The following is a 27,980-nucleotide window of genomic DNA, read 5'->3' as shown; positions in this document are numbered from 1 at the left end:
TTTGGTTTTTCTTTTCCTTGCAAATATTAGTTTAAGAACATTGAATATTTTCGTCTCGTAACGACCCACCCCTTATATCTGGAGAAAACTACAGAGCTTTAGCCATTTGGTGTATCAACATCATTCAAACTTTAGCATCTCTTTGCTACCTTTGATGAGTTGGGGTTAGAGTTGAGTTGGACAAAATGGTGATGGGTGAGAATTTAAAGGAAAACATACTCTACTCTGCATCGGTCCTTTCTGGTGTTTACTAAGCCATCTTTGGTGCTATTTCTTTGGACATGGGTAAGGCTGATGTTGCGGCTAGTGTGTTTTCACGATGTTGGTGATGTTCGTGAAGAGGAGCACCATGTTGCCAGAAATGTTGTTCTCGAACTCCAAATCCCAAATTTTTGTTCTTCTATCAATCGAAGATTTAATGCTTATGTGTGTCCATCCTATCATGCATTCTTTGTTGAAATGTTCAAATAATAACTTTTTTGCGTTGGAGATCTTTGCAACTACAAGAAATGATTATATATGTTTTTTTCTTGTTAGAAATGTTTATGTTTAAGTGGTGACTGCTGAGTGATGTTCTTGTTAAAAAAGTGTCAAATTGGTCCTTGCTGTTAATGTTAGTTATCTATTGAAAATATTAAAATTATTTTTCAAAAGAAGATATTGTTCATTGTTTTCTACTTTGAGATTGAATCGATTATTTTCAAATAAAAAGAGAAAAAACATGAGATATAATAAAGGGAAACAATAACGAAAAACAAAGAAATAATTAGATAGAAATGTATTTCAGATTAACGGTAATAAATAATAACTTTAGAATCTAAAATTTCAAACACCTAAATCTCAAAATAGAAGACAATGAACAATATCTTTTTTAAAAGATTAGTTCGACATTTAAAAAAAAAAATTACAATGATTAACGTTGGGGACCATACACTTCTTTTTAAAAGTTTTGATACTGCATTGACACATTTGAAAATTCAGTTACTAACTTTGACAGTACCCGCAAATTTCAGGGTAGTAAAGTGTAATTTCTCCCTTTAAAAACATTAAAAATCACTTTTGACGGTTACGAGAATATTAATCGAAGTGCTCATCGATGTGGCATGTGCTTCCTAATTCCGGTGCCCAAACTTTACCCAAAGTGCATGTAAACAGTACTTGTACATTACCCAATCCGATTCCCTGCTTCTCCTGGGGTTTGCTACTTCGCGTCGGTTTCATGGCATTATCTGTACGCGGCGTTCGCGCTGGTTCAACTCTGCAAATATGTGCATCGACAGGGAAAACCCAGAAGAGGGAGAGAGTCCGACCTCCCATTTTCATCTCCACCAATCCATCTCACATTAATCTCGTTCACCTTAGGGAGTTATTCAGTTCCTGCAATATCTCGTGCCACAGATTCCCGAACCTCAACCCCGATGGCCGGGTTGAAGTTGTCGATATCAGCAAGCTCAGAATTGCTCTCTCTCACAGTTCCGTTGTAGTCTCCGTATTCTGCAAACCGGAGTTCTCTTATGGGGATCCCCCGACAGACGGCTCCACTATCAGGAGATTAGGATTTGTGTTCGGACAACTGTTCGAGAGAGCAACTCCAGTGACGGAATCCAACGGTAGTTTGGTCGGTTTTGGCCGGGCAGTTTCTGATACCGGATTGACAGCTTCAATCTACGATGTCATGGTACGAGAACGGTTCTTGATTCCATTATATGGAATTTTATTTTAAAGGGATTATTTGTATTTTCCGTTTCACTACATACGAGTAACGAGTGTTATCATTTAGACGTTTGGTCGTATTAAATTTACATGCTATGTACTCTCTCTCTCTCTCGCTACTGTGTCCTTTTTTTGGGTTCCGGCCTTGTTCGTTTTTTTTCTTGTTTGTGAATAGTACTTCACTTTTGGCTTAGAATTGGTTGTTTTGGCCGATCGTTGCATTGGAACTTGAATTCGGAGATCCATCGGACATCGGTTTAGGTAACCATTTTATAGTCGTTTCAGTCATGGCCCCTCTTAATTGTGGTATGGTAAAGGGTTGTAATAGTAACATCTTTAGGCTTTAGGAGGATATCTAAGGCCATCCTTCTAAAGATACAACTGTTTGCTTGATTACTTCGGATCCTTCGGTTAGGGGATTGATAGAATAAGTCAGGCTTAATATATATATTTTTTTGGTAGAACTATGTACAAACGTTGTTTTGCTGGAATTGGAGCCTCAATATACTCTATCGATTTAAAATACTTGAAGTCTCAATCCGACATTCTTATCAGCTTGGAGCATTTTCTTCTCAAGGCACCATTTTGACCCTTCTTGTTAATCATTTTGTACCCTTCTGTGAAATGATTCGATTTTGTTTTTTCTGTTGGTAGTGATTTACATTCACCGAAAACCATTGACATCTATTTGAAGATCATGCGCTTTCAGAAAATTATGTGTGGTTTTCTTAGGTGAGAATTATAGCAATCTCTCTAATCCCCCAGAATGTTAATTAAATTTCATAATTACTATTTTTGGTCTACTAATCTTTGTGTTACCTTCTATAAGGTAATTTAGGATTCAAGACATATTTTCCAATTGGATTTATCATGGAATTCAGTTCCTTTCAGGTTGTCCCTTCACTAAGAGGACTGGGAATTGGTCAGATGATAGTTAAGAAGATCATAAGGTGTGTGGACAGTCATATAGAAAACTTGAAATTTTATATGATCTGTACCCTTTGATTAATGCAATTCCTTTCACATTCTTTTACATAAATCAGGATTGGGAAGGGGATTTTTGTATTGTGCAAATGCTTTTACATCCTTCCTTTTTGGAATGAAAGTTTACTTTTTTTTTTCTTTTTTTTTTAATGGTCAAGGATATGCTGTCCAGTACCTTGGAGTTCTGATTGAAGTCATTAAACTGTAACATTGTTTCAGGAAAGATTAAAAGGGACAAAAAGTGTTTGGATGGTTTAAAATTCTAATATCTATTTGTTATAAAATACCCATTTAAGATATCCTGCCATATATCTGATGTCTCTATTTTTCCTTCCAGGTTGCTTACAAGTAGAGGCATTTATGACATAGCAGCTCTGTGCATGGAAAAACAGAGGTTTTGTTCTAAACCCCCAGTAACCAGTGTTTAAAACACAAAAAGCGATTCAGGCCTCACTAGGGCTGGAGTTGTGCTTACTAGTACTCGATCTATACTTAGGAAACAAATTTGTCAAAGCATGTTTTGTTAATACCACATTTCTTTTGGTTAAAAGGTAATTCATTAAAGCAGAAGAGAAACGAACAACGAGGAACGGAAAGGAAAACAGCCACTGGAAAACAAGACCAACAACAACCAAAGATCTGTCTCAACGAAAGAACACAGACTAGGAAATAAAAGCTTGCAAGATGTGGCAGTCCTCTGCTATAATATATCCCCTAACCGGGCTGGAAAGTCTCCAAGAAAAAACTTTGATTCCTTGAGACTTGTTGGCTAGCCAGATGAGCTTGCTCTATTGCAATATTTTTTTTTTGAAAGATAAAAAGAGTTTCATTAAAATGAAAGAGAGAATACAAAAAGGAAGGTGATAATTTATAACCGAAGAGAAAGAGAAATACACTAAGGCACAACTTATAACCAAAGACCTCAAACTACAATACTCTAATAGAGACAGACTGAATAGCACCATATCTCCCAACAACTCCACTCACCTTCACCTATTCCAAAGCCAAGCAAAACCTAGAATGGTCTGCTCCCTAATCCTCCCCCTCGAACAATTCCTCCTGCCTGTCACCATCCTTGTCCCAAATCTCTCCTCTTCCAATTACAACTTTCTTTATCCTCTCTTCCTTCTTCCTCCTCTCAAATTCCTCAAGGCTTTCTCTTTTTTTGATCAATAACTGAATGAATTTCATTAAATAAAATTAAAGAAATTATAGAGAGGAGAGGGGATATAATCTCTCTTAGCTCCCCCCAAATTTTGAATGAAATAAATTAAAACATAGCCCAGAAAAAATTGCTTCTTCCCACCCCTTGCTTAGCCAATGCTCTGGCCAAACAGTTAGCATCTTTCTTAATCCAATGCAGCTGAATTTCCAATCCTTGTGTCAGATACCTGAACTTCCCTTTTTTTTTCATTTATGTAATCCCACTATCCCATCTCCTTTTGAAGCCAACCAATAACAAGCTTTGAGTCCCCTTCTATTATCAGCTTAGAAATATTTAATTCCTTGGCTTTCTGAATTCCTTCCATAACAACAAAGATTTCACCTCTCAAAGAGCCACCTACTCCAATAGGCCCAGAGAAAGAGCCCTAATTATGCCATCCTCATCTTTGAAAGTGCTTCCTATGCTTGATGGTCCTGGATTACCTTCACTACTACCATCAAAATTCAGCTTGAAAAATCCATTGGTTGGAGGAGTCCAGGACGGCCTTGTAACAACTTTCAATGGAGCAAAATCAACGACTTCCCTCCACTTTGCCTGGCTGGTGGCGCATGACAATATTCTCACTTCAGACCACCTTAAGTCTAGGGGATAGCAGTTGGCAAACTGCTACTACTTATGTAAACAGAAGGAAGAAACAATCCTTCACTTGTTCTTCTCATGCAGTGTAGCAAACTTCATTTGGAAGTTCTTCTCCTTTTTGTTTGGAGTGAGTGTCTTCCAACCATTGTTTCCAGTAGAGATTTTCTCCAAATGGCCAAAACTCAGAGGAAGCAAGAAAGCTAGAATTCTTTGGAGCTGTATTCCCTTCTAGATTTTTACAAGGCTGTAAAAAGGTGTTCCAAAATCTCTCCAACAGATCAGCTTTGGTTACTTGATCAAAGCCTGGAAGTCTAAGAGCCCAGTCTGAAATCAGGTTGCTCACTGCTGCTACCAGATATTCAATACTTTTTGACTTGTCCTCAAAAACCCTTCTGTCCAACAGCTCCAAAGAATGGGGAAAGGCGGTCCCATTGCCTTATTCCCTTCTAGCCTTGAAGTGATCCACCACAGTTCCATTGACCAAAATCGAGTAATGACATGTCCTAATACATGCTAAGATCCAATTGCAGCATCTATCACCGAAACCAATATTTTCATTACTTCCACCAAAAATCCCTAGTTGACCAGATCATAAGCCTTTTCCATATCCAATTTATATATCAATCCCTTCCTTCTTGATCTCTTTATTTCTTCAACACATTCATTGGCAAATAAAATCTTGTCAATAATTTGCCTGTCCTTAACAAAGGCCCCTTGGGACGGTGAGATCAAGGAAGGTAATGCAACACTAATTCTTCGAGAAAGCACCTTAGCAATCCCTTCCTTCTTGATCTCTTTATTTCTTCAATACATTCATTAGTAATTAAGATCTAATCAATAATTTGCCTATTCTTACCAACGCCCCTTTGGGACTGTGAGATCAAGGAATGTAATACAACACTAGTTCTCTAAGAAAGCACCTTAGCAATGATTTTGTACAAACTATTTATCAAACTGATTGGTTTGTAATTCTTTGGGTGCACAACATCAGTTTTTTAGGGATTAAGGCAATAGATGTGTAATTAAGCCTGAATTTATTACATCTCTCCCAAAAGATTCACTGAAGACTTTTTGTAGATCATCTTTAAATACTTCCTAGCAATCTTAGTAAAAAGCCATCGTAAAACTATTTGGACCAGGGACTTTAGATCTATCCATAGAAAACATAATCTCTTTGATCTCAATCTCAAAACTCCTTTCCAACCAAACCTTAGAATTGTTAGTCAGTTTAGGCCAATCTAAACCATTAAGCCACACTCTTCCATCCAGGGATCTCCTAAAGATTGACTTAAAATGACCCACAAAGGCTCGGGCGATCTCATTATGACGAGTCAGAGTAACATCCCCACCACCAATTTGGAGACATTTTTTTCCTCATCTTCCCATTTGCCAGAGCATGAAAAAATTTGGTATTTCTATTTCCCTCCTGAAGCCAATTTATTCCTTGATTTTTGTCTCCAAAACAACAGGTCTTCCAATTGTCTCCTTAAAGGCCACCTTTCTTCAATCCTACTAGTTTTCTCTTATTTCCTCTTTAGTCTCCTGAATTGATGGATGTTCCACTCCTTAATTTTTTTGAACAGTAAAATCAATGAAAGCTTTATTAATATAGATAAAATTCATAAAGGAGAGCAGCCTTGGTTTTGGCTTTGAGTTATTTCCTATATCAATGTTCCACTCCTTAATTTTGGCTTTGAGTTCCTTTAGTTTCCGGTGGAACTTCATACCTTTCCAATTGGCCCTTGGATTATTCTCCTCCTACCATTCCTTGACCTCTTCCGTAAATTCATTTGCACATAACCACATATTCTCAAACCTGAATAGTGTTAGGCCTCTTCTACCAAAAATCTTCCTTAAAAATTAAAATAGGCAAATGGTCGGATGTGATCCTAGGTAATGCTCTAAAGAGTATGTTACTCCAATGCTTCTCCCAATCCAATGTGAATAAGAATCTGTCTAAATTTAGAACAAATTGGATTGGGCTGCAAATTATACCAAATAAAATTACTGTAGGCAAGGATTAAAGTATTGGTAACGAGTATCGTATCAGACAACTTGGATATGGATATGGATATGCTACGGAAACACATGCATACGGACGAAAAATATGGATACGCTATGGAAACACATAAAAATTTCATAATACATTAATAATATTAAATTTAAGGTCAAATAACCATAAATTATGTATAAATACATAGAAAATATATATTTTAATGATGTATATGAAAAAAATATATTACAATTAATATAATTTGGTGCATAGATATCATACAATTTTATTGATAATGTATCAATCAAGAGTCCAAAATGCATAACATATTTTCCTATTATGTTTTAATTATTATATCAATTATTTTCGATTTTACTATTTTTACTTCTTTACATTAACAAAGAGGTCAACTGAATATTAAATTCTCTATGTAAATTAAAATATCTATTAATAATTTATAAAATGTATAATCTCAACTTAAAATATATCAAATCTATTAAAATTTCTAAGATACATATCATATGCAAATTCATAATTTTTAACTTTTAAAATGATTATTACATTATTATATTTTTATTCCTATAATTTTATAATTAGAAATCATGTTTTTGGTATAAATGTAGATTAGTAGATTTGATAGATTCAATTTAAGATTATATTCTTGAATATTTTGTAAACAATGTTTTTATTTTCTAAATAATACTTATGATTTTATGTAATGTAAATTAATATATATATCATGCGAAAATTTATAAATTTTAAGTACTAAAATAATTATTCTCTTATTAATATTATATATTTATAATTTTTTTGATATTCAAATAATATTTTGATATAAATGTGGATTTGATATATTATTTATTCCTATTATTTTATAAAATACTGATTTTAAACATTACTTTATTAGTTTTTAGTTAAAGCTAACCGTAATATGTATTATTTATTTGAATTGCATTTAAGTAATAAAGAAATAAAGTTTTTATTCATTTATTTTTGAACACAAAAGATGGAATGGCGTAGTGGCTTATAGGTGCGGACGTTAGGCTCTCTTCTTGACGCAGGTTCGATTCTTTGCAACAGTTTTTTTTTTTTCGGTAGAAGAGCATGCACGTTTGCGTGTCGATGGTAGCATATCGTACTATATCGGTTCGTATCGATGTGTATCAGCTGATACAGTACGATAAAGACCGATACATGCTCCAGTCGTAGCGTATCCTGTGCCGGACACTAACGATATCGATACGATACTGTGGAGACTCTATAACTTGATGTATCTTATTAGTATAGTCTCTGTTGTATATTAATTTTACATTTTATTCTTCTTTTCTCTTTCAGCCCTATATGGGCATTATTGTAATTATACATATCTTTTAATATATAAGACTCGAGGTGGGGGTCATACATTCTTGACACCTCTAAGATTATTCTTGTTCTTTTCTCTAGTCAACCAAGAGTGTTGACATGGTATCAGAGCAGGTTGCTCTCTGATCTATTTTCTCTCTCTTGAACCTCACTAGAAGTAGTAATCTTGTCGTATTAGGGCTGTTTTGATCAACCATTTTCTGTTCTTTCTTCCTTATGCAACCAGTAGGAGAGATTTCATTAGATCTCTCTTGGGAGACATTGGTTCGATGCCAAACTTCAGATCTGGTGTCACCTAGACCTGATCTATTCTTTTTTTTTTTTTTATCAATAGACCTGATCTATTCTCCCTACAAACAACATTTGATTTGGTGAAGTTTTCGAAGGAGTTCTGATCTTCTTCTTGGGGCGGCAACACTGTATAGTTTCCTTTCTTGGACTGCAACAACTTTGGACTTCAGATCTGGTGTTGCCTAGACCTGATCTATTCCACTTACAAACAACATCTGATTTGGTAAAGTTTTCGAAGGAGTATTGATCTTCTTCTTGAGGTGGCAACACTATACTGTTTCCTTCTTTGTATTGCAACTTTTTTCTGGACATCAGCCTGTGATTTGAGTTTTTCTCTCCATATTGAAGGGTTTTCTCAAGCTCTTCTTAACCCTACACTCAGTTTCTGGTTTGGGAGTTTTTTTAAGGACTGTTTTGATCAGCACAAGATACCTCCTTGTTCTTGAAGAAGACGTCTGATGTGTTGGTAAATCACAGATTTCTCTCAATTGACTGATTTGATCAACCTATAACCCTAGATCTGGTGTCGTTTAGGGTTTTCTTGCCTCCCATTTATTTGATTCAGACTTCAGATTCATATTTGAAAGGTCTTAGACTCGACTGTCTTAAAAACTTGCCTTTTTTGAACTGTCATATTGAGTTCTTGGTTGCTGAATTTGGTTGTCTTTGATATTCTTGTGCCTGGATTGCTGTTTTCTTGCTGAAATGGCCTCCGATAGAGTCGATTCTATTCCTATAAAACTGGAAGGATCTACCTATGGAATTGACACTACTGCTATATCACATGGAAGTAAGAAATCTAGTACTGATGGTGATTCTTTTGTTAAAGGCGATTCTCTGGCATCTATGGTTGAGCAAAACATTCAACAAATGGTAACATCTGTTATTTTTTCTACTCTTTTTGCTATTGGCTTCCCGGTGAATTTTCCGGTTATTGTGCTTCTTCTCATATTTAGATCACTGACTTTGGAACCCATCACAAACATATTGTTACTGCCAATGGTGAAAAGTTACACATCATTGGTAGTAGTAATCTGTCTCTTAAGCTTTCACCCACCGCATCTTTCCTTTTTATCAAGATTCTTCTTGTTCCTAATCTCACTAAAATTTGATTTCTATCGGCCAATTAGTTGATGAAGGTAACATTCTCATATTCTCTCAGGATGGATGTTTGATTCAAGACCAAAACACTGGGAAGGCGAAAGGGAAGGGGTGCAGGTTGGGCTGTTTGTCAGTTCCTCCACTTTTAGTTCCTTTCCGAGTCATAGAAATAATGTTTGGGACTTATAGCATAAGCGTTTGGGTCATTTACATGCTGAAAAATTAAAATTTTTGTTTGATCTAGGCCATATTAAGAATAGAGCTCCTTCCTTGCACACCTTTGATACATTTTGTATTTCTTGTTGCTTAAGTAAGAGTCATAACTTGCCATTTCCTCATATATTTGAGCATGCTACCTCTCCCTTCAAGCTTATACATAATGATGTCTAGACTGCATCTGTTACTTCTCAGCTTGGATACAAATATTTTGTGTTGTTCATTGATGATTGTACCAGGTACACATGGATATACTTTATTTGCCACAAGTCTGAGGTGTTCTCAACATTTAAGCTGTTTCATGCTATGGTACGGGTTCGGTTTCAATCACAAGTATGTATTCTCCGTTCGGACTCAGGGGGAGAATACACTGATGAAGATTTTTTATCCTATTTGAAGAATCATGGAATACAAGTGCAACGAAGTTGCCCTGATACTCCTCAGTAGAATGGTGTGGCCGAGCGTAAGAATGGACATATCCTTAGTGTTGTAGGACATTATTGCAGGAGTCCCATACTCCATCTTCCTTTTGGGTAGAGGCAGCCAGTACAATTGTGTTTTTGATCAACTATATTCCTTCCTCTATTCTTGGTAATATGTCTCATTTTTAGAAGTTGTTTGGTCGTTTTCCAGATTTATCCATGCTTCATGTTTTTGGATGTGTGTGCTTTGTTCATCTTCCCTCTCGTGAACGCTCTAAATTGTTTGCATAATCTACCATGTGTGTCTTTGTGGGTTACAATCCTGATCACAAAGGATTTCTTTGTTATGATCCCTCTATTCGTTGCATTTGTATATTACGTAATGTTATTATCTGCACTATCTATTTCTATTTTGCCAAACTTTGATTCACAGGATGCTCCACCTCCTTCTGCTGAGAAAAACCTTCTTTTCTTCTCTCGCAAGCGGTTACGTGATCCAGCCCCTACACCTGCGACTCTTCTTCCTCCCGGTTTAGATCATCTTACCATTGCTCCTGTAAGTGATACCTCTACTTCAGACACTCTTCATACTTATGTTCCTCTTCGCCATTCTACTCGTATATCTAGACCTCCTGACCGCTATGGTTTTCCTTTAAACCATAACTCTTTGTTTGCTGTCCTATCCTCCATAGATGTTCCTTGCTCTCACTAGGAAGCTAATAGTAGCCCTCATTGAAGGAAGCCATGGATGCAGAGATTCATGCTTTGCATGAGGATGACACTTGGGACCTTGTGCCTGCTCCTTTAGATGCATCCATTGTTGGGAGTCTTTGGGTTTACAACATAAAGCTGAAATTTGATGGATCTCTTGATCGATACAAGGCATGTTTAGTTGCCTAGGGATATAGTCAGGAGTATGGTATCGACTATGAAGAAACCTTTGCTCCTGTTGCAAAGATCACCACAATCCGTGTTCTTTTAGCAGTGTCTACTGCTCAGTCTTGGACTATATGCCAGTTTGACGTGAAGAATGCCTTTCTTCATGGTCAATTGAAGGAGACGGTCTACATGAAGCCTCCTCCTGGATACTGCAGTGATCATTCTTTAGTATGTCGCCTAAATTAATCTCTATATGGTCTAAAACAAGTTCCTCGGGCATGGTTTGAATGCTTTCGTGATGTTGTAGTTGCTGCTAGATATAGCCAAAGTTTTTTTGATCACTCTCTCTTTGTTAGGCGACGGCCTTAGGGTATTACCATTCTCCTACTATATGTTGATGACATGTTGACTGGGAATGATGTTGAGGGCATTCATGAATTGAAACTATTACTTCATAATTCCTTTCACATGAAGGACTTAGGCCCTCTCACCTATTTCTTGGGAGTGGAAGTACATTGTAGTGATCGAGGGTATTTTGTTTGTCAACAGAAGTATGCCTCCGACGTTGTTAAACTTGCTGGTCTTAATGATGAAAATCATGTTGATACACCTATGGAGTTAAATCTAAAGCTATCTAAATCTGAAGGTCCACTACTTCCCGATGTTGCCTTGTATCGCCAACTTGTGGGGTCCCTCATGTATCTCACTATGACTCGGCCTGATATTTCTCCTGCTGTTCAGGTTAGTCACTTTGTTTCTGCTCCTTGTCAGCCTCATATGACTGCAGTTCATCACATCATTCGATATGTTAGAAGCACAACTTCTTAGGGATTGTTCTTCTCATCCTCCTCTCCTATTCAATTGAGAGCATATGTTGATGCAGATTGGGCTGGTTGACCAGACACTCGTAGGTCCACTTCTGGGTGGTGTGTTTTTATGGGTGATTCACTCATCTCATGGAAGTGTAAGAAACAACAAACAGTTTCCACGTCTTCTATTGAAGCAGAGTATAGGGCCACGTCTTCGATTTGTAGTGAGATTGTTTGGTTACGATCTCTCTTTATGGATTTTAGCATTCAACTTCCTACTCCTATTCCTCTCTATGCGGACAATACGAGTGCTATCAAGATTGCATTTAACCCTATCTTCCATCAAAGGACCAAGCACGTTGAGGTGGACTGCCACTTTATCCAAGATCTTTTCACTATTGGGCCTATATCGCTTCCTCATGTATCCTTGGACATGCAGATTGCTGATATCTTCACCAAAGCTATGACTAGAGTTTGACATCTCTTTCTTATAGACAAACTGATGCTTATGTCTAGGCATCAATTTGAGGGGGAGTGTGGAGACTCTACAACTTGATGTATCTTATTAGTTTAGTCCTTGTTGTATATTAATTTTACATTTTATTCTTCTTCTCTTTCAGCCCCATATGGGCATTCTTGTAATTGTACATATCTTTTAATATATAAGAGACTCTTTGAGGTGGTGGTCGTACATTCTTGACACCTCTAAGATTATTCTTGTTCTTTTCTCTATTCGTCCAAGAGTGTTGACAGATACGCCCTGTATTGGACGTATCGTATCAATATTTCCTCATATTTGTGCTTATCCTCTGTCTCAGGCTATTAGTCTCTTTAGCGAATCTAACAACATGAAACTCACCCCTAGACACTAAAGCCTATCCCATAGCCCTCTAATGCCCTCACCAATTCTTCAACTCCAATCAGGACATCACTGTTCCAAATTGTACTAATCCCCCAAGAGAATCCCCCCAATCCCTTACTTTTCCAAACACTTCTTGTCCACCGACCATCAAATTCACCCGTTTTGGATTCTTGTAACAAAACAACATCTGACTTTTTCTTTTTTGGATAATTAGCAGAATTTTATTAATGATAAAAATAAAAGCATAAATTTCAATAGAAAGGAGGTAGGGGTAAAATCTCTTAACCCTCCTTGAGATTGATATTCATGTTACAACATTGCCCAAAAAAGACTCTCTCTTCCTATCCCTTGTTTGGCAAGCGAGTCAGGAAGGAGTTTGCATGTTCGGACCCAAAAACTCCCTCCAAACCCAACTATAGGTGTGGAGCAGACCTCCACCGAGCATCATTTCACTAGAAGATAGAGAGGCTAGCATGACATGCGGTAGAGCCTTCCAGAGTTAGTTACATTGCCACCAAACGATATTCTCTTCATGATTGCATACATGTAGGCCAGCTATATAAGGCCTTGATCATGTAATAAGTGGTGTGAAGAATATCCCTTTTTATCTCTCTCTCTCTGTGTTATCTTCTTCCTACCACCCCCTCCCTTCCATCTTCTGTTTCAGGAGGTTAAGCTACCCTCGAAGGGGCTTCTGAGGTGAGCGGTAACTCGTCATTGCACTTCTCTTAATCCATTGAAACTTAATTTCCATGTCTTGGGTCAATTGTTTAAATTTATTTTTTTTTTCATTTAAAAATTTCTGAAGTCCTGTCTCTTCTACAACCTGCCAAAAACCAACACCAAATCACCTTCCACCATCAGATTTTTATATTCAAATCCCTTGCTCTCACCATTATCTTTACAAAGGACACACTAGTGTGTCGATAAACACCAATTAAGCATTTTTCTTTGGAGTAAATCGCAAGTGTTACAGTTTTCTAAGAAAGCTTCCCAACAAAAGTACCTATTTTTGGAGGAATTGGCTTACCCCAAACTTCCAAAACTGGGAAAGGTTGCCCATTTTCAATTGAGGGTAGAATTAACTCTCTAAAGAAAGAAGGGCAAGAAAAGACACCCCAGGGAGAAGGGGTCCAAATCCTATTATCCTTTCTAGAACTATAAAAAACCACCTCACTAAGGATTTTAAGTAAAACAGAAACATTGTTCAATTCCTAGTCTCTAAGTGCCCTTTTAAAACCCAAGTTCCAATCCAGAGCAGAAATCAAGTTAGAATGGGCTAGGAAGGTGGGAAGGTGGAAATAGGCTCATTTTTGAACCTAGAGGCTAGAGAGGGAATATAAAGAAGGGAATTGCTCTTTCAAAGGTACGTTTCCCACCCAAATATGCTCCCAAAATTTCACAAGGTTTCTCGAGCAAAGATCATACCTAATGAGGGGAAGGAAGGATAGTAGAATGACATGAATAGATTTCCAAGGAGAAGCTCTCGTAGCCTTAGTTGATACTCTCTTGCATCCCTACCTTCAGCTGCTTGCCCATGTATGCTTAAGATTACGTTAGCCCACAACTTATCCCTTTGCATTGCCAAACTCCATTGTAGAGAACACTGATGTGGGCCCCACAGCTATGGTCCCACTGTACTTGTAGGGTAGAAAGTGTTCTAGTCTTCCTAGGGTTAGCTATTGGTTATTTAGTTGTTTCAGTTGTTATTTGTTACTTATTATTTCAGTCTTATTTTGATTTGTTTGTTATGTAAAGACTAAGGGCAGATCTGTCCTTTCCATGTAATGAGCATAACCTATAAATATTAATTAAAGTGGCGGCAGCAGAACATTAAGCTTCTGCTCCTCCTTTCAACTCTTGTGTGTTCTACTGTTTCTCCTCCCTCTTCCCCTTCTTTCCTCTTACCTTTCTTCTTATTTTTGATCCTGAAATCCATTAGGGTTCAAGACTGATAACAGTCCTGAACTTCTACTTGGTATCAGAGCTAGGGTTTCTCATGTGAGTCTAGTCCAGCCGACCACATGAGAACCATCTAAGGCTGGAAGCTGAGAAAGCAGAGTTCGTTAACTGGTTCTTGGAGATCTCCAGAGGATTAGCAGCTGTTTGAAGAAGTGCCACAGTTGCAGCGAGTTGGTGATCAGGAAGAATTAGAGAAGGCTAGGGTTCGGGTAACCTTGGTAGGCAGAAAACTGCATCCTATTGTAAGTCTTTTATTTTCTGAGAGAAGTAATATAAGAGAAGATAGGTTGGACCTATCCAGCAAGGGTGGTCGAACCACTCTAGGGTTTTATCTCTCTATTCTCCAGGGTTTTGTCTTATCCCTGCAGCAAACCTTAGTATTGGACTGAACCTTGTGATCTTATCATTGTGGCAAACCCTAATAGTTCTCCTCAACATTGATGAGTTTTTGGGTTTCATATTAACCCTAATACAAACCTTATCCGTACGGTACTGTCTGGAGTGTATGGCTTTTAGGACTGATTAAAACCTCAGATTAGCTTCAGCATATCAGATTGTTCTTCAAACTGTTTTTCAATTTTCTTTTGGGGTTTCAAACACTTCTAAAGGGGTGAAAACAGTTTGGACTGTTGCTGTTGTGTGTGGTTATTGATTTCAGATCAGTTTTATACATGTTTCATGCACATCTACTGTGAGTACAGATTGGTTCTATATTGATTTTGTGATTGTGATTGGTAGTCCTAGTGCTGTTTTTGACTGTAGTAACCCTAATTTTGAGACTTCTGGTTCTTGACCGAAATGGAGTTTAAGAATTAGGCAGAAGGCAGTTTTGGGAACAGCCGTTATGGTGGTGGTTCTGAGACATGTTTTCAGATTACAACCGTAAAGTTGATGGATCAAACTATTTGGAATGGGCCCAATCAGTCATGGTGGCTATTGGGGGAAGGGGCAAAGTAGGGTATCTCTTCCAAGGCAGACCCTATGTATACCAAGTGGGTCCAAGAAAACTACTTGGTTATGACATGGCTCTGTAATTCTATGCAGCCCCATATCAGCCGAAATTACTTATGGGCAAAGACAACTAAGGAGATATGGGGTGTGATGAAAGAGACTTACTCCCAACCCCTTAATGTTGCCAGAGCATATGAATTGAAATGTGAGGTGAATTCCCTTAAACAAGGAGAGAAACCGGTGTCGGTCTACTTCTCTACCTTGAGGTCCCTGTGGCATGAGATTGATCACTTATAAACTCTTGAGTGGGAGAGTTCCAAAGATGCTCAGATACATAGAAAGCACATCAAGACAAATAGAGTGTTTGAGTTCCTGGCAGGACTGAATTCAGAATATGATATTGTGAGGCAACAGATTTTGACCAGAGATAGTGTGAGCCTCTTGCAGGCATACTTTTTAGTGCACAGTGAAGAGAGCAGGAGGAAAGTCATGATGCAACCTCAGCCGCTTACACCTGCCTTGGTAGCTGTCAAACCCAAAATAGGGGGTGATTCAGAGAGGGACAAAAAGAAGGAAGATAAAAGGGATGTGGTGTGTGAGCATTGCAAGAAACCTAAACACACAAAAGAAACATGTTGGAAGCTGCATCCACATTTGGTCCCGACAAAGTTGAGAAATAAAAAGGGTAATGCTCATGTGGCTATGACTACTGATTCAACATCCTCATCTGGCACAAGAGACACACCATTAGAGACCTTAGCTGCAGTTCAGGCTGTTCTAATACAATTGGAGAAGGAAGTTGGCAGTTCAGCCCAGTTACCGCAGTCATCGTCAGCCCCGACCACATTGGCCTTTGCACACTCAGGTACTCGAGCCTCAGCCTACCATGCCTCCGCTCCAGGTACTACTGAACCTTGTTGGGTAATAGATTCAGGTGCATCCGACCATATGACTAGCTTGCCCTCTTTGTTTACGACTTATTACTTATCTTCTGGTAGGGATAAAGTATATATAGCTAAACATTGTAGAAATTACTTATTACTTTGAGTCTGTTGAGTCATCTCAGTTGAAGTGTGGAAGTTGTGAGTTTGCTAAACATTGTAGAAACTCTTATTCATTGAGTAATAAAAGGAGTAATAGTTTTTTTGATATTGCGCATATTGATGTTTGGGGGCCATATCACATTCCTTCTGTGGGTGGGTACAGATATTTTTTGTTATTTGTTGATGACCACACCCGGTTTTCTTGGGTTTATCTTATGCGTTCACGAGATGAGGTGCCTGCCCTGACCCAAAACTTACACCAAATGATCCTAACCCAGTTTGATGCCAGGATCAAAGTGCTTAGATCTAATAATGCAAAGGAATACTTTGCTAAGCCATTGGCATCGTACCCCCTTAATCATGGGGTTATCCACCAAAGCACTTGCCCTCATACACCTCAGCAAAATGGGGTTGCAGAAAGGAAGAATAGGCACATCTTGGAGGTGGTTAGAAGTATTATGTTTACCCCCAATGTCCCTATTCGCTCCTGGGGTAATGCTATCCTTACGACGGTATATTTTATTAATCGGGTTCTTTCCCGGGTTCTTGATATAAAACCTCATTTTTCCCTTTTATACCCCAATGAGGAGTTGTTCACTATTCCCCTCAAACATTTGGTTGTACCTGTTTTGTTCAGTTTCTCGGTCTCCATCACTCCAAGTTTGAACCCAAGGCCTCCAAATGCATCTTTCTTGGTTATGCACAAACTCAAAAGGGTTATTGTTGTTATGATCCTATCTCAAGGAAGAAATTTGTATCCATGGATGTCACTTTCTTTGAGGAAACACCCTATTATTCTCGGGTCTCTCCTAAGAGGGAGAGTAGTGAGCGTGGGGATTTGGATCCTTTTCTTCAGGGGGAGTGCAGTGAGGACATGGTTAATACTTTTGGGGCTGTTCCCTTACCTATTCCAGTTGGTGATGAGGGCTGCAGTAGCGAGGGTGGTCAGAGGAATCGAGAGTTGAGAGTCTATCACAGGCGATGCAGGTAGGTTGATCCCGGTCATCAGCGTTCCCGGCTAGCTCCAACCTCTTTTGCGGCTCCAAGTCCAGATATTACAGTCCTAGGGCCCATAGAGACTCCTTCCATTGTTGCTACCTCACCCTCTGCAGATGACCTAGACCTTCCCATTGCCATCCGTAAAGGAAAACAGCATTGCACCACATCTACAGCCCACTGCATCTCCCAGTTTTTGTCCTATGATCGCCTATCTCCCTCCTACAGGTCCTATCTCACCTCCGTTGCTGATGTCTCTATTCCGAGAACAGTGCAAGAATCCCTATTAGTCTCGGAGTGGAGAGGTGCAATGCAAGTTGAAATGGATGCCCTGTTGAAAAATAATACCTGGGAGCTAGTTGACTTGCCCAAAGGAAAGAAACTGATTGGATGCAGGTGGGTATTTACTGTGAAGCACAATGTGGATGGTTCCATTGAGAGGTACAAAGCTCGGCTAGTTGCAAAAGGGTTCACTCAGACTTATGGTATAGATTACTTGGAGACATTTGCCCCGGTAGCCAAGATGACCACCATTTGGGTTCTATTTTCTCTTGCAGCAAGCTACACTTGGCCTTTGTACCAAATGGATGTTAAGAATTCCTTCCTGAATGGGGATTTGCAGGAAGAGGTTTACATGTAGTTGCCTCCTGGATTCTATGATACAGAGGCAGGTAAGAAGGTCTGCCGACTCAATAAGGCATTGTATGGTTTGGAGCAGTCACCTAGAGGTTGGTTCGACAGATTCAGACTAGCCCTTGGGAAGTTCGGTTATGTATAGGCCCAGTCAGATCATACACTGTTCATCAAGAGGGTGGAGTATATATTGATGATATTGTGGTGATAGGAAATGACAACTTTGAGATTGAGTCCCTCAAATAGCTCCTTCATCAAGAGTTTGAGGTGAAAGATATGGGTACACTACGGTATTTTTTGGGTATTGAGGTTGCTAGATCTAAACAGGGGATCTTTGTCTCTCAGAGGAAATATGTTTTAGATCTGTTGGCTGAAACTGGAAAACTGGGTGTCAAACCTGCCGATACACCCATTGAACAGAACCACAGGATTAGTGTAGAGAGTGGGGAGCTGTTTGAATACAAAGTTATGTTCCAGCAGTTAGTGGGAAAGCTCCTATATCTATGCCTCACTCGGCCAGATATCAGTTATGCCGTTAGTGTTGTCAGTCAGTAAATGCATTCTCCTAGAACCACGCACCTTCTAGCAGCAGAAAGAATACTTGCATACTTGAAGAGATGCTCGGGTAGAGGTGTACTGTTCAAGAAGAATGACCACATGAAGGTGGAAGTCTATACGGATGTCGATTGGGCTGGGAGTGTTGATGACAGAAGGTCTACCTCTGGATATTGTGCTCTTGTGGGAGGTAACCTAGTCTCTTGGAGGAGTAAGAAACAGAGTGTTGTCTCCCGATCCAGTGCTGAAGCTGAGTACAGGTCAATGGCTAATGGAGTGGCTAAAATTCTTTGGCTGAGATCACTACTTGAGGAGTTGGGCATTGAGTATGAGAAGCCCCTGATGCTGTATTGTGATAATCAAGCGCCTATTAATATAGCACACAACTCGGTGCAGCATGACAGAACTAAACATATTGAAGTTGATCGACACTTTGTACGAGAGAGGGTCTCATCACAAGAAGTGTGCCTCCCATACATCACCTCCAACATGCAGTTGGCAGATATCCTCACCAAAGTTGTACCACGGAAGAAGCTAGAGGCGGATCTATCCAAGTTGGGAATGATAAACATTTATTCCCAATTTGAGGGGGAGTGTAGAGACCACTGATGTGGGTCCCACTATACTTGTAGGGTAGAAGGTGTTCTAGTCTTCCTAGGGTTAGCTATTGGTTATTTAGTTGTTTCAGTTGTTATTTGTTACTTATTATTTCAGTCTTATTTTGATTTGTTTGTTATGTAAAGACTAAGGGCAGATCTGTCCTTTCCATGTAATGAGCATAACCTATAAATATTAATTAAAGTGGCGGCAGCAGAACATTAAGCTTCTGCTCCTCTTTTCAACTCTTGTGTTCTAATGTTTCTCCTCCCTCTTCCTCTTCTTTCCTCTTACCTTTCTTCTTATTTTCGATCCTGAAATCCATTAGGGTTTAAGACTGATAACAGTCCTGAACTTCTACTTCCATAACCAATTCCCCAATAAAGTCTTGTTCTTCTTTTATAAGTTACCTAATCTTAACCCACCATCACTCTTGGTTTTAGTAACTACCTCCCACCTAACTCTATGATCTCTCTTCTCCTCCACCGATTCCCATAGGAAATCCCTCATTAATTTCTCCAAACTCCACACTCCCAGTAATCTTAAATACCGACAAAAAATATACATGCAAATTAGACAAAGTTGATTTAATCAATGTAATCCTTCCACGTAGGGATAGGTAGTTTTTTTCCACGAGGCTAATCTCTTGGTGAATCTATCAACCACTGGGTTCCAGAAGCTCCTTTTACTTGGATTATCCTCTAGGGCTAGCCCCAAATGGTTCAACGTCCACAGAACAATTGCGCAACCCAAAATTTGAACCCTTTCTTCCACTTCTCTATCACTCAAGTTGATTCCAACCCCACAACTTTTATTTAAATTGACTTTAAGATTAGCCATTTGTTTAAACACATTAATCATCAATTTCAAGTTACTGACCCAATTGATCTCCTCCCCTCCACAAAATAATTTATTATTGTCTGTAAACTGTAAGTGGGTAACTAGAATCCTATTCCTTTCTACTCTCCACCCTCTTACCAAGCTGCTAGAGTCGGTCCTCTCAATTAGCCTCTCCAAAACTTCAGCAATCAAGGTGAATAGAAAGGGAGAGAGGGGGTCCCCTTGCCTAATGCCTCAAGTAGCCGGAAAGTGGTCCACTACCTTACTATTCACCAAAGTAGAGAAATGGCATGTCTTAGCATTGCTTTGATAATTGCTCTCTTTTTGGCCCTATCTAGCCCTCTCACATTCCAACTCAGGATTTTCATCACCACTTGATTTTAAGACCCTTGTTCGTAACCCTCCCTCCTTGTAGTCCCTGACTCTTCCTTTTCTACCACTGAATTCTTTATCCCTTTCCACATCTTTTTTTAGTCTTTCAATGGCATGTCTTAGCATTGCTTTGATAATTGCTCTCTTTTCGGCCCTACCTAGCCCTCTCACATTCCAACTCTGGATTTTCATCACCACTTGATTTTAAGACCCTTGTTCGTAACCCTCCCTACTTGTTGTCCCTGACCCTTCCTTTTCTACCACTGAATTCTTTATCCCCTTCCACATCTTTTTTTAGTCTTTCAATCTCACCGAGTTTCCTTTTCCTAACCCTACCCACTTCCTTCTTCTTCCTCACAAAGGTTATTTTAATTCATTTGGCTCTTTTAATTTGCACCCCAGTTTATCCACAAATTCAGTGATCAACTCTTCCCTTCTACCTCATCACCCTCCACCCTTGAGTCCCCAAAGCACTCCCCACTAATATCACCATTAATATTTTCTACTATTGCCCCCCTGACTTCTCCTCCTCATCCAATTCTTTTCTCTTCATTTCCTCTAGAAAACTCTCTATCAATTTCCGGATTTTTCTCTATTTCTCCTCCTTGACAACTGTTTCCTTCTCACTCATACCTTTGCTTTCAACTTGCGGCATGGTCTCTCGGGAACTTGGAGAGAAGGCTTCTGGCAAAGAGTAAGAGCAAGGGTTAGTTACTAAACAAAAATTCACAAGGTTACTTGGACTCAGAAAGCTTTCCTCATTAGCGTCAATACCCTGTTTACTCCCATTTTTCTGTGGATTATCTTTTCCCAATGTCCCATTGCTTGACTTCAAGAGAGCCTCCACTAACCCCTTACGAACACCCTGTCTAATATGAGAATTTGGTTTTGGCATCCCCTTATTTGGGCTTTGGCTTCTAGCCCTAACACCCTCAACAAACTCAGCCTAGTAATAACCACCACAATTTGCCATTTGATTCAAAGATGAGGTGCTTTTAGCTGCATTCATCTACTCAGCAAACCAGAACATGGAAATAAATCTCTATATAATTTATTTCCATGCTCTATACTAATGAGTTGTTTTCTGAGTGAGAGCCACTATCTTCATCCTCTAACCAGTCACTGTCCACCCAACCATTATCATCATCTTCAACATCCTCTGGTCTGTTCCTTACATATCTGAGATTCAGTTGGTCATCCTCTATTCTAGAGGAAGCAGTGGTGGATGCCCTAAGCCTCAAAGTTCATTGGAAGGACGATATTAGGCGAGAGGAAACCTTAGAATGATGGGCAACCTAGATTTGGGACAATGATGGAGGTTGTTTTGGTCCCTTATCGGGGATTGATCACATCTCACGCTATCACTTAATGTATCAGGTGACCTCGATGACTCAGCCTTCTCCATATTTTTCAATGGGCCTAATTTTTGGCCTAAAACACCTCCCATAGGATCTAACAAGGTTGGATCCATGATCATCCTTTTCTTCATACTGATATGGTTGGGCCTCCCACTGGCTTAGAAGTGGACCTAAACTTAATAGCCTCAACAAAGGATTTCCGGCCCTTGTCATTTAAATTTAAAATGTTAACTTTTGAAGTTCTTTCTTTTTCGAAGCCCAGCTTGACTTGTGTCCCTTCATCTTCTTTTTTAACACCTCCCCATTCACCTCTTCTTTTATGCCATGTGTCCACTGCCCTGTCATCTCATCATCCTCTTCAAGTTCTCACCCTTCTTTCTAGAGTGACACCTCAACTTCCATTGCCAGCCAAACCTTGCTCTACACTCAATCAACAAGGATGCCAATGTACCTTGGCATGTTTGCTAGTTTTGCTCCAACCAGTTTGATCCTCACCACCCTGAGATTGTCGATGTTTACCTCAAGTAGGGCACCCTTAGCAATTCTTTTGAAGGATGTTTCCTTCCACAAAGTGAATGGAACACCAACCAGAATTATCTCAAATGTTTCATCAGTAAATTCTTTATAGTTGCAAGAAATCAACCAATTTTCAATTAACACTACCCCCAATTTGGTATTCAATGTTTGAAAATCTGTAGTCTTTTCCCCTGTCTCCAAAATCACCCAGTTGTCATTAAATGGGTAAACACCGGATTGAACTTGGAGCTTGTGCATGATTGCTTCAACTATTATACCCCGGTTATTCACCTTCTTCCCAACCTTAACAACCCACGTACTATCCCAATCACCCTCTTCCTTTTCTAATAATAGTCTCTAAACTTGTGCTTGCAATCAAAATCTTTTGTTGGGCGTTATCTTGGACTTGGACCACTGGCTCCTTCATAGGACTGTCATTGTTGGAAGAAGCCTGTGTAGTATCGACAGGAATTCCTGAAGCTGCTGCACCATCCGCCTCCAGCATAGGCCTCGCCTTCCTTCTGGTATACAGATGAGTTTTCTTTTGTTACCACAAAATGTCTTTGATATCATCACAATCCAGCCTTTTTGGTTACATTTTAATATTGCCTAAAATATTCTTCTTGGAAGGTATAGAGAGTTCCTCCACCAATTATTCTTAATAGAAAATCTTGCCCCATCAACAAGGGCCCTCTCTTGTTTCCATCTTGCTCAAAAACTAAGGTTTTTGGTGTAATGGTAAAATCTCAAGTTGGCCAGGCTTTCCTAGCAAATTCCTCACTGCCTCCCCCCCCCCCCCCCCAAAAAAAAAAAAAAAAAAAAAAGCCAAGGCTTTTACCAATCACTACATCTTTCTCAACAATTTTCTAATAGGTAGACTTCCAGACCTCTCCACCTTATTTTCAGGACTTCTATCTAGAGCTTTCGTAGTAGACCTGAAATCATTCTCATTGAAGATAGGGGTAAAATTGGAAAGTTGCAATTAATCTTTGAATTGATGGTGATACTACATAGAGTGTTGGACCAGCCTGCTTTTGATTTGCCAACCAGTGAGATCCTTCTAGGGTCAAATAACTAGGTTTGTTGGAGTAGATTGAGAAGGCACTTGAGTGAGTGATAATTGTGATAGGATCAGCCGTTTTGTTGGATAGAGAGAATATCCTGGAGTATACCCTCTCTTATGGAAATCTAAAACTACTAGCAGTGGATTTCAACTTGTTTTGAAATCAGTTTTACAAAATGTACTTATAAATAGTTTGATAAAGAGTTTGCAAAATGATTTTATTCTCGGAATCTATCTAAGTGGAGGGTGTGACACTATATCTTGTAGTCAGGGAAGAGGCTCTTCCTTGTTGAAAATGTTAGGATATTATTGGTTGAGAGGTTAACTGTAAATGTCTTGTTGGGCTAATATCCTGATGGACATTTCTCAGTTTAGACTATTGGGCTTGGGCTCATGGGATGGTTGAAACCCAAGTCAATTTTATTACACTTGGTGGACTGAATTTGGGCCTAATTAGTGTTGGGACTTGGGACGATTCACAAAGTTAGACCTAGTGAATTCGGCCTATGTACTTTTTAGTATGTGGGCTGAACCCTTTTGGTTTAAATTGAGATCTATGTGGGTCTCATGCCATACCAAGATAAGGTTCAATAGCTGTTATTGATAAAAAAATGTTAAATAGCTGGTCAAAGTTGTAAGAGAATAGAGTTACTTAAGAGGCAAGTTTGTTTCCAACTTCTTAGTTTGACTAGGTAGTTAGTTTGTTGGAAACATAATGTTGAAGTAGGAAAATCACTAGATCTCCCTTATCCTAGGTTGGTTAGGATTATTTCCTAATTTGTAGCTTTCCTAATCAGCTAGGAGAGTGATTAGGAAACTTCTACTTGGACTCTAATAGTCATATATATAAAAGTTGTAGAGAAGGGAGACTAGGTTAAGCAATCAAGACAAGTTTTCTTGCTATTGCAACCCTAATTCAACCCAAGGGAAAAGCAGCGCCTTTATTCTTCTCCCACCTCAGTTTTTACAGAAAAACAAGAGCCTTTTAAGTGAAAAAGACAATACACCATTGCTGGATTTGATCAAACTTGGAGGGTGTAAAGCTGTCAACATCAATTCTCTCTTTGGACTACGAATTCGATCTCCACTTTTAGGCTGCAGCATCTTCAGCTTTGGGGGTCTTTTGGACCTGATTCTTTGGGTGTTTTCACCTCCTAGGGAGCTGCACTCGTGGATCCGTATCAAGTAACATTTCACCCAATTGTTGGAAATCATTTTGGCATGATATTCTAGATCGATCCTTAGAGAAAAGTTGTTTCTCATGCGAGATTCAATCTCTCTCTTGGACTGATTTCAAGAATTTTTGCGGTTCACTTTTTTCACCATCTTTTCTCAGTCTATTCTTCACTTATAAGAAGTGATTTGTTTCAAGTTGAAGGGCTAAAAGGGCTAGGGGTAGACCAAAAAGGACATGGACCAAAGTAGTAAGAAATGGTTTAAGTTCCCATAATTTAACAATGGATATGGCATTAAACAGAATGGAGTGGTGAAACAGGATTCATGTAGCCGGCCCCATATAGTTGGGATGAGGTGTAGATGATGATAATGATGAAGTTTCTCAACTTCCAACTTTTATTGATGCTTCTAGTTCCCCCAGCAAAATTCCGGGAAGCCGTTCTTACAATATAGGCATCTCCCATTATCAGCTCTGCCTTGCATAGACTGGACACCTTGCATTCAGGTTTGGCATCAAACACTATCTTGACAGATTTTATTCTATTTTCAGAGGTTCTATCCACATTAAAATGGTGCTTGCAGATATTTTTCCTGGCTTTCAACCAGCATGGTAACCTTCTGGAGCTAAGCTGCTCCAGTCCATATTTGACTTCTGGCTTGATACCCCATAGAACTTCTCCATCTAACACTTGTTTTTAACCTATTTCCCCTACAAAGATCAAAAGCTCACAAAACATCAATACAATAGCAAATTGAAAAATCAAATAAATAGTATATTTTGTTACCTCTTCATGCTTAGCTTCATTTTCATGGATTTGATTTCCCTGGGCTGATTCTTGCATAACGATATCTTGGTTGACCAGCTTCATGATCTCAGTATAAATGTCAATATCATTTAATTTTTCCTTTCACAGCTCCTTGATCAACCTTTAGCCGGTAGGTAAGCTCAGGTTCCTGTGGCTTGTGTGCTTTTATAGAAAACTTCTCTTAGTCATCAGACTCTTTCCTTTTGTAGCCAAACCCACCTTGTTAGCCTCTCTCTCTCTCTCTCTCTCTCTCTCTCTCTCTCTCTCTCTCTTTTTCTCTTCTCGTTGATGCCCTGCTAACTCCTCTTATGACCCACTTCCAAAGATTTCCTTATATGTGGAAATTTCAGAGTACTAATACACATGCCCTCTCTGTTGACTCTGCGATTTATCATCTCTTTCCCCTTGTTTGCTTTGCTGGAAAAGCTTCACTGGCAACACCGCCACTATAAAATTTTGATCAGCTTGAAGCCTTTCAACTCTGTAACTAGGGTCCCGTTTGGCGTGTCTTTCCGTGCGGTCTTTCGGCTGCTTACAAGCCGGGAAGACTGAAAATCGGTCTATTCCCGTTTGGCACGTGGAAGATCTTGCCACCAAAAGACGGGGCGCCGAAAAGATGTGGGAAGCCCATTTTGGGCTGATTTCGGGAAGCTCCAAATGAAGCTTCCCACATCTTCCACATTTTAATCTCGCACGGAAAGACCCGAAACGACGCATGGAAAGATGCGCATCTTCCAAACGGTCTTCGGGCTGCCCAGATCTTATGTCAAAAGCTCAATGCGTCTTTTGACTATCAGAGCTACAAGAAGATCTTCTCAAAAAGATGTGCCAAACGGGCCCCTAGGTTTACCATCCTCATTTACCAGGAGTCTTCTGTGCATCTAAGTGGTGCTTCCCTTTTTCTCATTTGCAGCATTTACAGACTCAATTCTTTGGTTATTTTCAGTTGACCTAATGCTAGAATCAAGGTTACTACTATGTGAATGCCACAGAATTTGAGTGAATAATTACTTTTAATTTATAAAAATATTGTATTGCAGAATCTTCCCATTGTATTAACAATTTGTGGCAATATCACTCTTCCACATTATACTCTTCTGTTTTGTAATTTTTTCTTTGAGCACTTGTACATGTAGATTTCATAAAAGAATTTGATCTCTTAACAATAAAAAGAAAGAAGGAAAACAAGAACTTTGTCTCTCACAAGCACATAAGTTATGAGATCCCAAAAAAAAGTTGTGAATGATGGCTAAAACTTTTTAGTTTCCTGAAGTTGATTATGCTGTTATAAGTATGGTATCAGCTCCTAAATCAGGATTATCCAACTATCAGGTCAATCTTTGAATGGTCCATGGCACAAAAGAACAGTCAATCAATGCACTTAGCCTATTGAGTTTGGCCTGAACCGTATTTATTCATATGCTATATTAAGGCTTTATCTTTACCCAATCTGAGGGCTGACCTGGGACTTGGAGGGTTCAGAGTGATGGTTCTCTTTGCCTACTCTTTTCAGCCATGGAATTTTCATTAGACATCCATAACAAATATGGTTGGTAATTACAGAAGTTATCAGATTGGGCAACAGGGCAAAGATAACTGTAGTTGGAATATCTGGTAATCGGGTAAAAATAGAGGCAACAAGGCCTTATTCTCCATTCTGATTCACTATTTAGGCTCAGTTTGAGAAGAGTACAAATACAAATATGTACAGTGCAAATACAAGTTTAGAAATACAAAATACAAGGCTTTTCACTGAACATATTTGTCTTTGCACTCTTTCCAATCTTAGCCTTATGTGAAATGCTTTCAGGGCATTCAAACAATCAATTGATGCACCCGCATTGAATAATTTCAGAAAAGAGTTTTGTTCGGATATCATAAGTTTTAAGCTACCGACTTGAGATGTTTGTGGTTATCATAACATATATTTGAATGCATTTTAAATGTGTCATATGGAGGAAAATCAATTTTCATTCTAAACTAGTATCACTGTCTCCATGCATATAATCGGTGGCTTGCGATGCTCATAATATTTCCTAGAGATTTCCCTCAGGTTGTTTTTCAAAGCATGTGGATTTGGAGATGACATTTTAGGGTCCACTGCGATGATGTATACGCGAACTGCTTCAAACTATAACAACAAAGGTGAACAGACAATTAAAAGTGCTGGTCGGATGCTGTTGTTAGTTCCCCCGTCCATTGAGCCGCCCTTCTCATCTTAAGAATCCACCAACGAGATGCATAAATGTGACTTATTTTCAACCTCTCTGCACTATTGCATACTGCAGGGGTTTGCTAATCAGATGGTTAAGGAGGTTCCTTGAATATGGAATATGGATTTCAAGGTTCTTTTTTCCTCTCTACAGCTTAAAAACGAGAGTTAATGAAAGATGGTAGAATCAATTTTTAGTGGCTCTGTTATATGACTGCTTACGTTGCCTCCTATAATTTTGTATTTTCATGTAATAGAAATGCATGAATATGGCATTTTAAGGTTTACATTTTTGCATATTTGGCTGCTTATGTCTTATACTATTGTCCTAAATGTTAAAATGCTTGGTTTCGTTAAAATCTATTTTTAAATGTTAAAATGCTTTGTTTGATGCATTCCATCAGTCTTAAGGCCTTTGGCATATTTATCAAGCACAAAATATTAAGTATTAGAGCTTATCACCA

General features: G+C 38.9%; 2 protein-coding genes across 9 annotated transcripts; both read left to right on the top strand.

The window, feature by feature from the left end:
- Positions 1–1,068: 1,068 nt before the first annotated feature.
- On the top strand, positions 1,069–27,813 carry LOC148867955 (Acyl-CoA N-acyltransferases (NAT) superfamily protein). 8 transcript variants are annotated; one of them, XM_088970226.1, is made up of 6 exons: positions 1,245–1,678; positions 2,368–2,445; positions 2,595–2,663; positions 3,035–3,091; positions 9,704–10,055; positions 27,358–27,813. In XM_088970226.1, exons 1-5 carry the CDS (start codon positions 1,671–1,673, stop codon positions 9,909–9,911), a joined length of 420 nt encoding a protein of 139 aa, XP_088826352.1. In that variant the 5' UTR covers positions 1,245–1,670; the 3' UTR covers positions 9,912–10,055; positions 27,358–27,813. The 8 variants fall into 8 exon arrangements, with proteins under 8 accessions (XP_088826347.1, XP_088826350.1, XP_088826348.1 ...); XM_088970221.1 differs by lacking the exon at positions 2,368–2,445 and having other exon boundaries at positions 1,069–1,678; positions 2,605–2,663; XM_088970224.1 differs by lacking the exons at positions 2,368–2,445; positions 27,358–27,813 and adding an exon at positions 9,310–9,377 and having other exon boundaries at positions 1,069–1,678; positions 2,605–2,663; positions 9,704–10,137.
- On the top strand, positions 10,063–12,262 carry LOC148867956 (uncharacterized). The gene is made up of 3 exons (XM_088970220.1): positions 10,063–10,442; positions 11,315–11,506; positions 11,649–12,262. The coding sequence occupies exons 1-3, from the start codon at positions 10,113–10,115 to the stop codon at positions 12,039–12,041; spliced, it is 915 nt and encodes a 304-aa protein (XP_088826346.1). The 5' UTR covers positions 10,063–10,112; the 3' UTR covers positions 12,042–12,262.
- Positions 27,814–27,980: the final 167 nt, after the last annotated feature.

Source organism: Nelumbo lutea, chromosome 2 (assembly GCF_056320005.1).
Source record: "Nelumbo lutea isolate HS-2025 chromosome 2, American lotus-T2T, whole genome shotgun sequence".
NCBI classification, from domain to species: Eukaryota; Viridiplantae; Streptophyta; class Magnoliopsida; order Proteales; family Nelumbonaceae; genus Nelumbo; species Nelumbo lutea.
The sequence above is the reverse complement of the archived record's forward strand: the minus strand, read 5'-3'. Positions and strand labels throughout refer to the sequence as shown.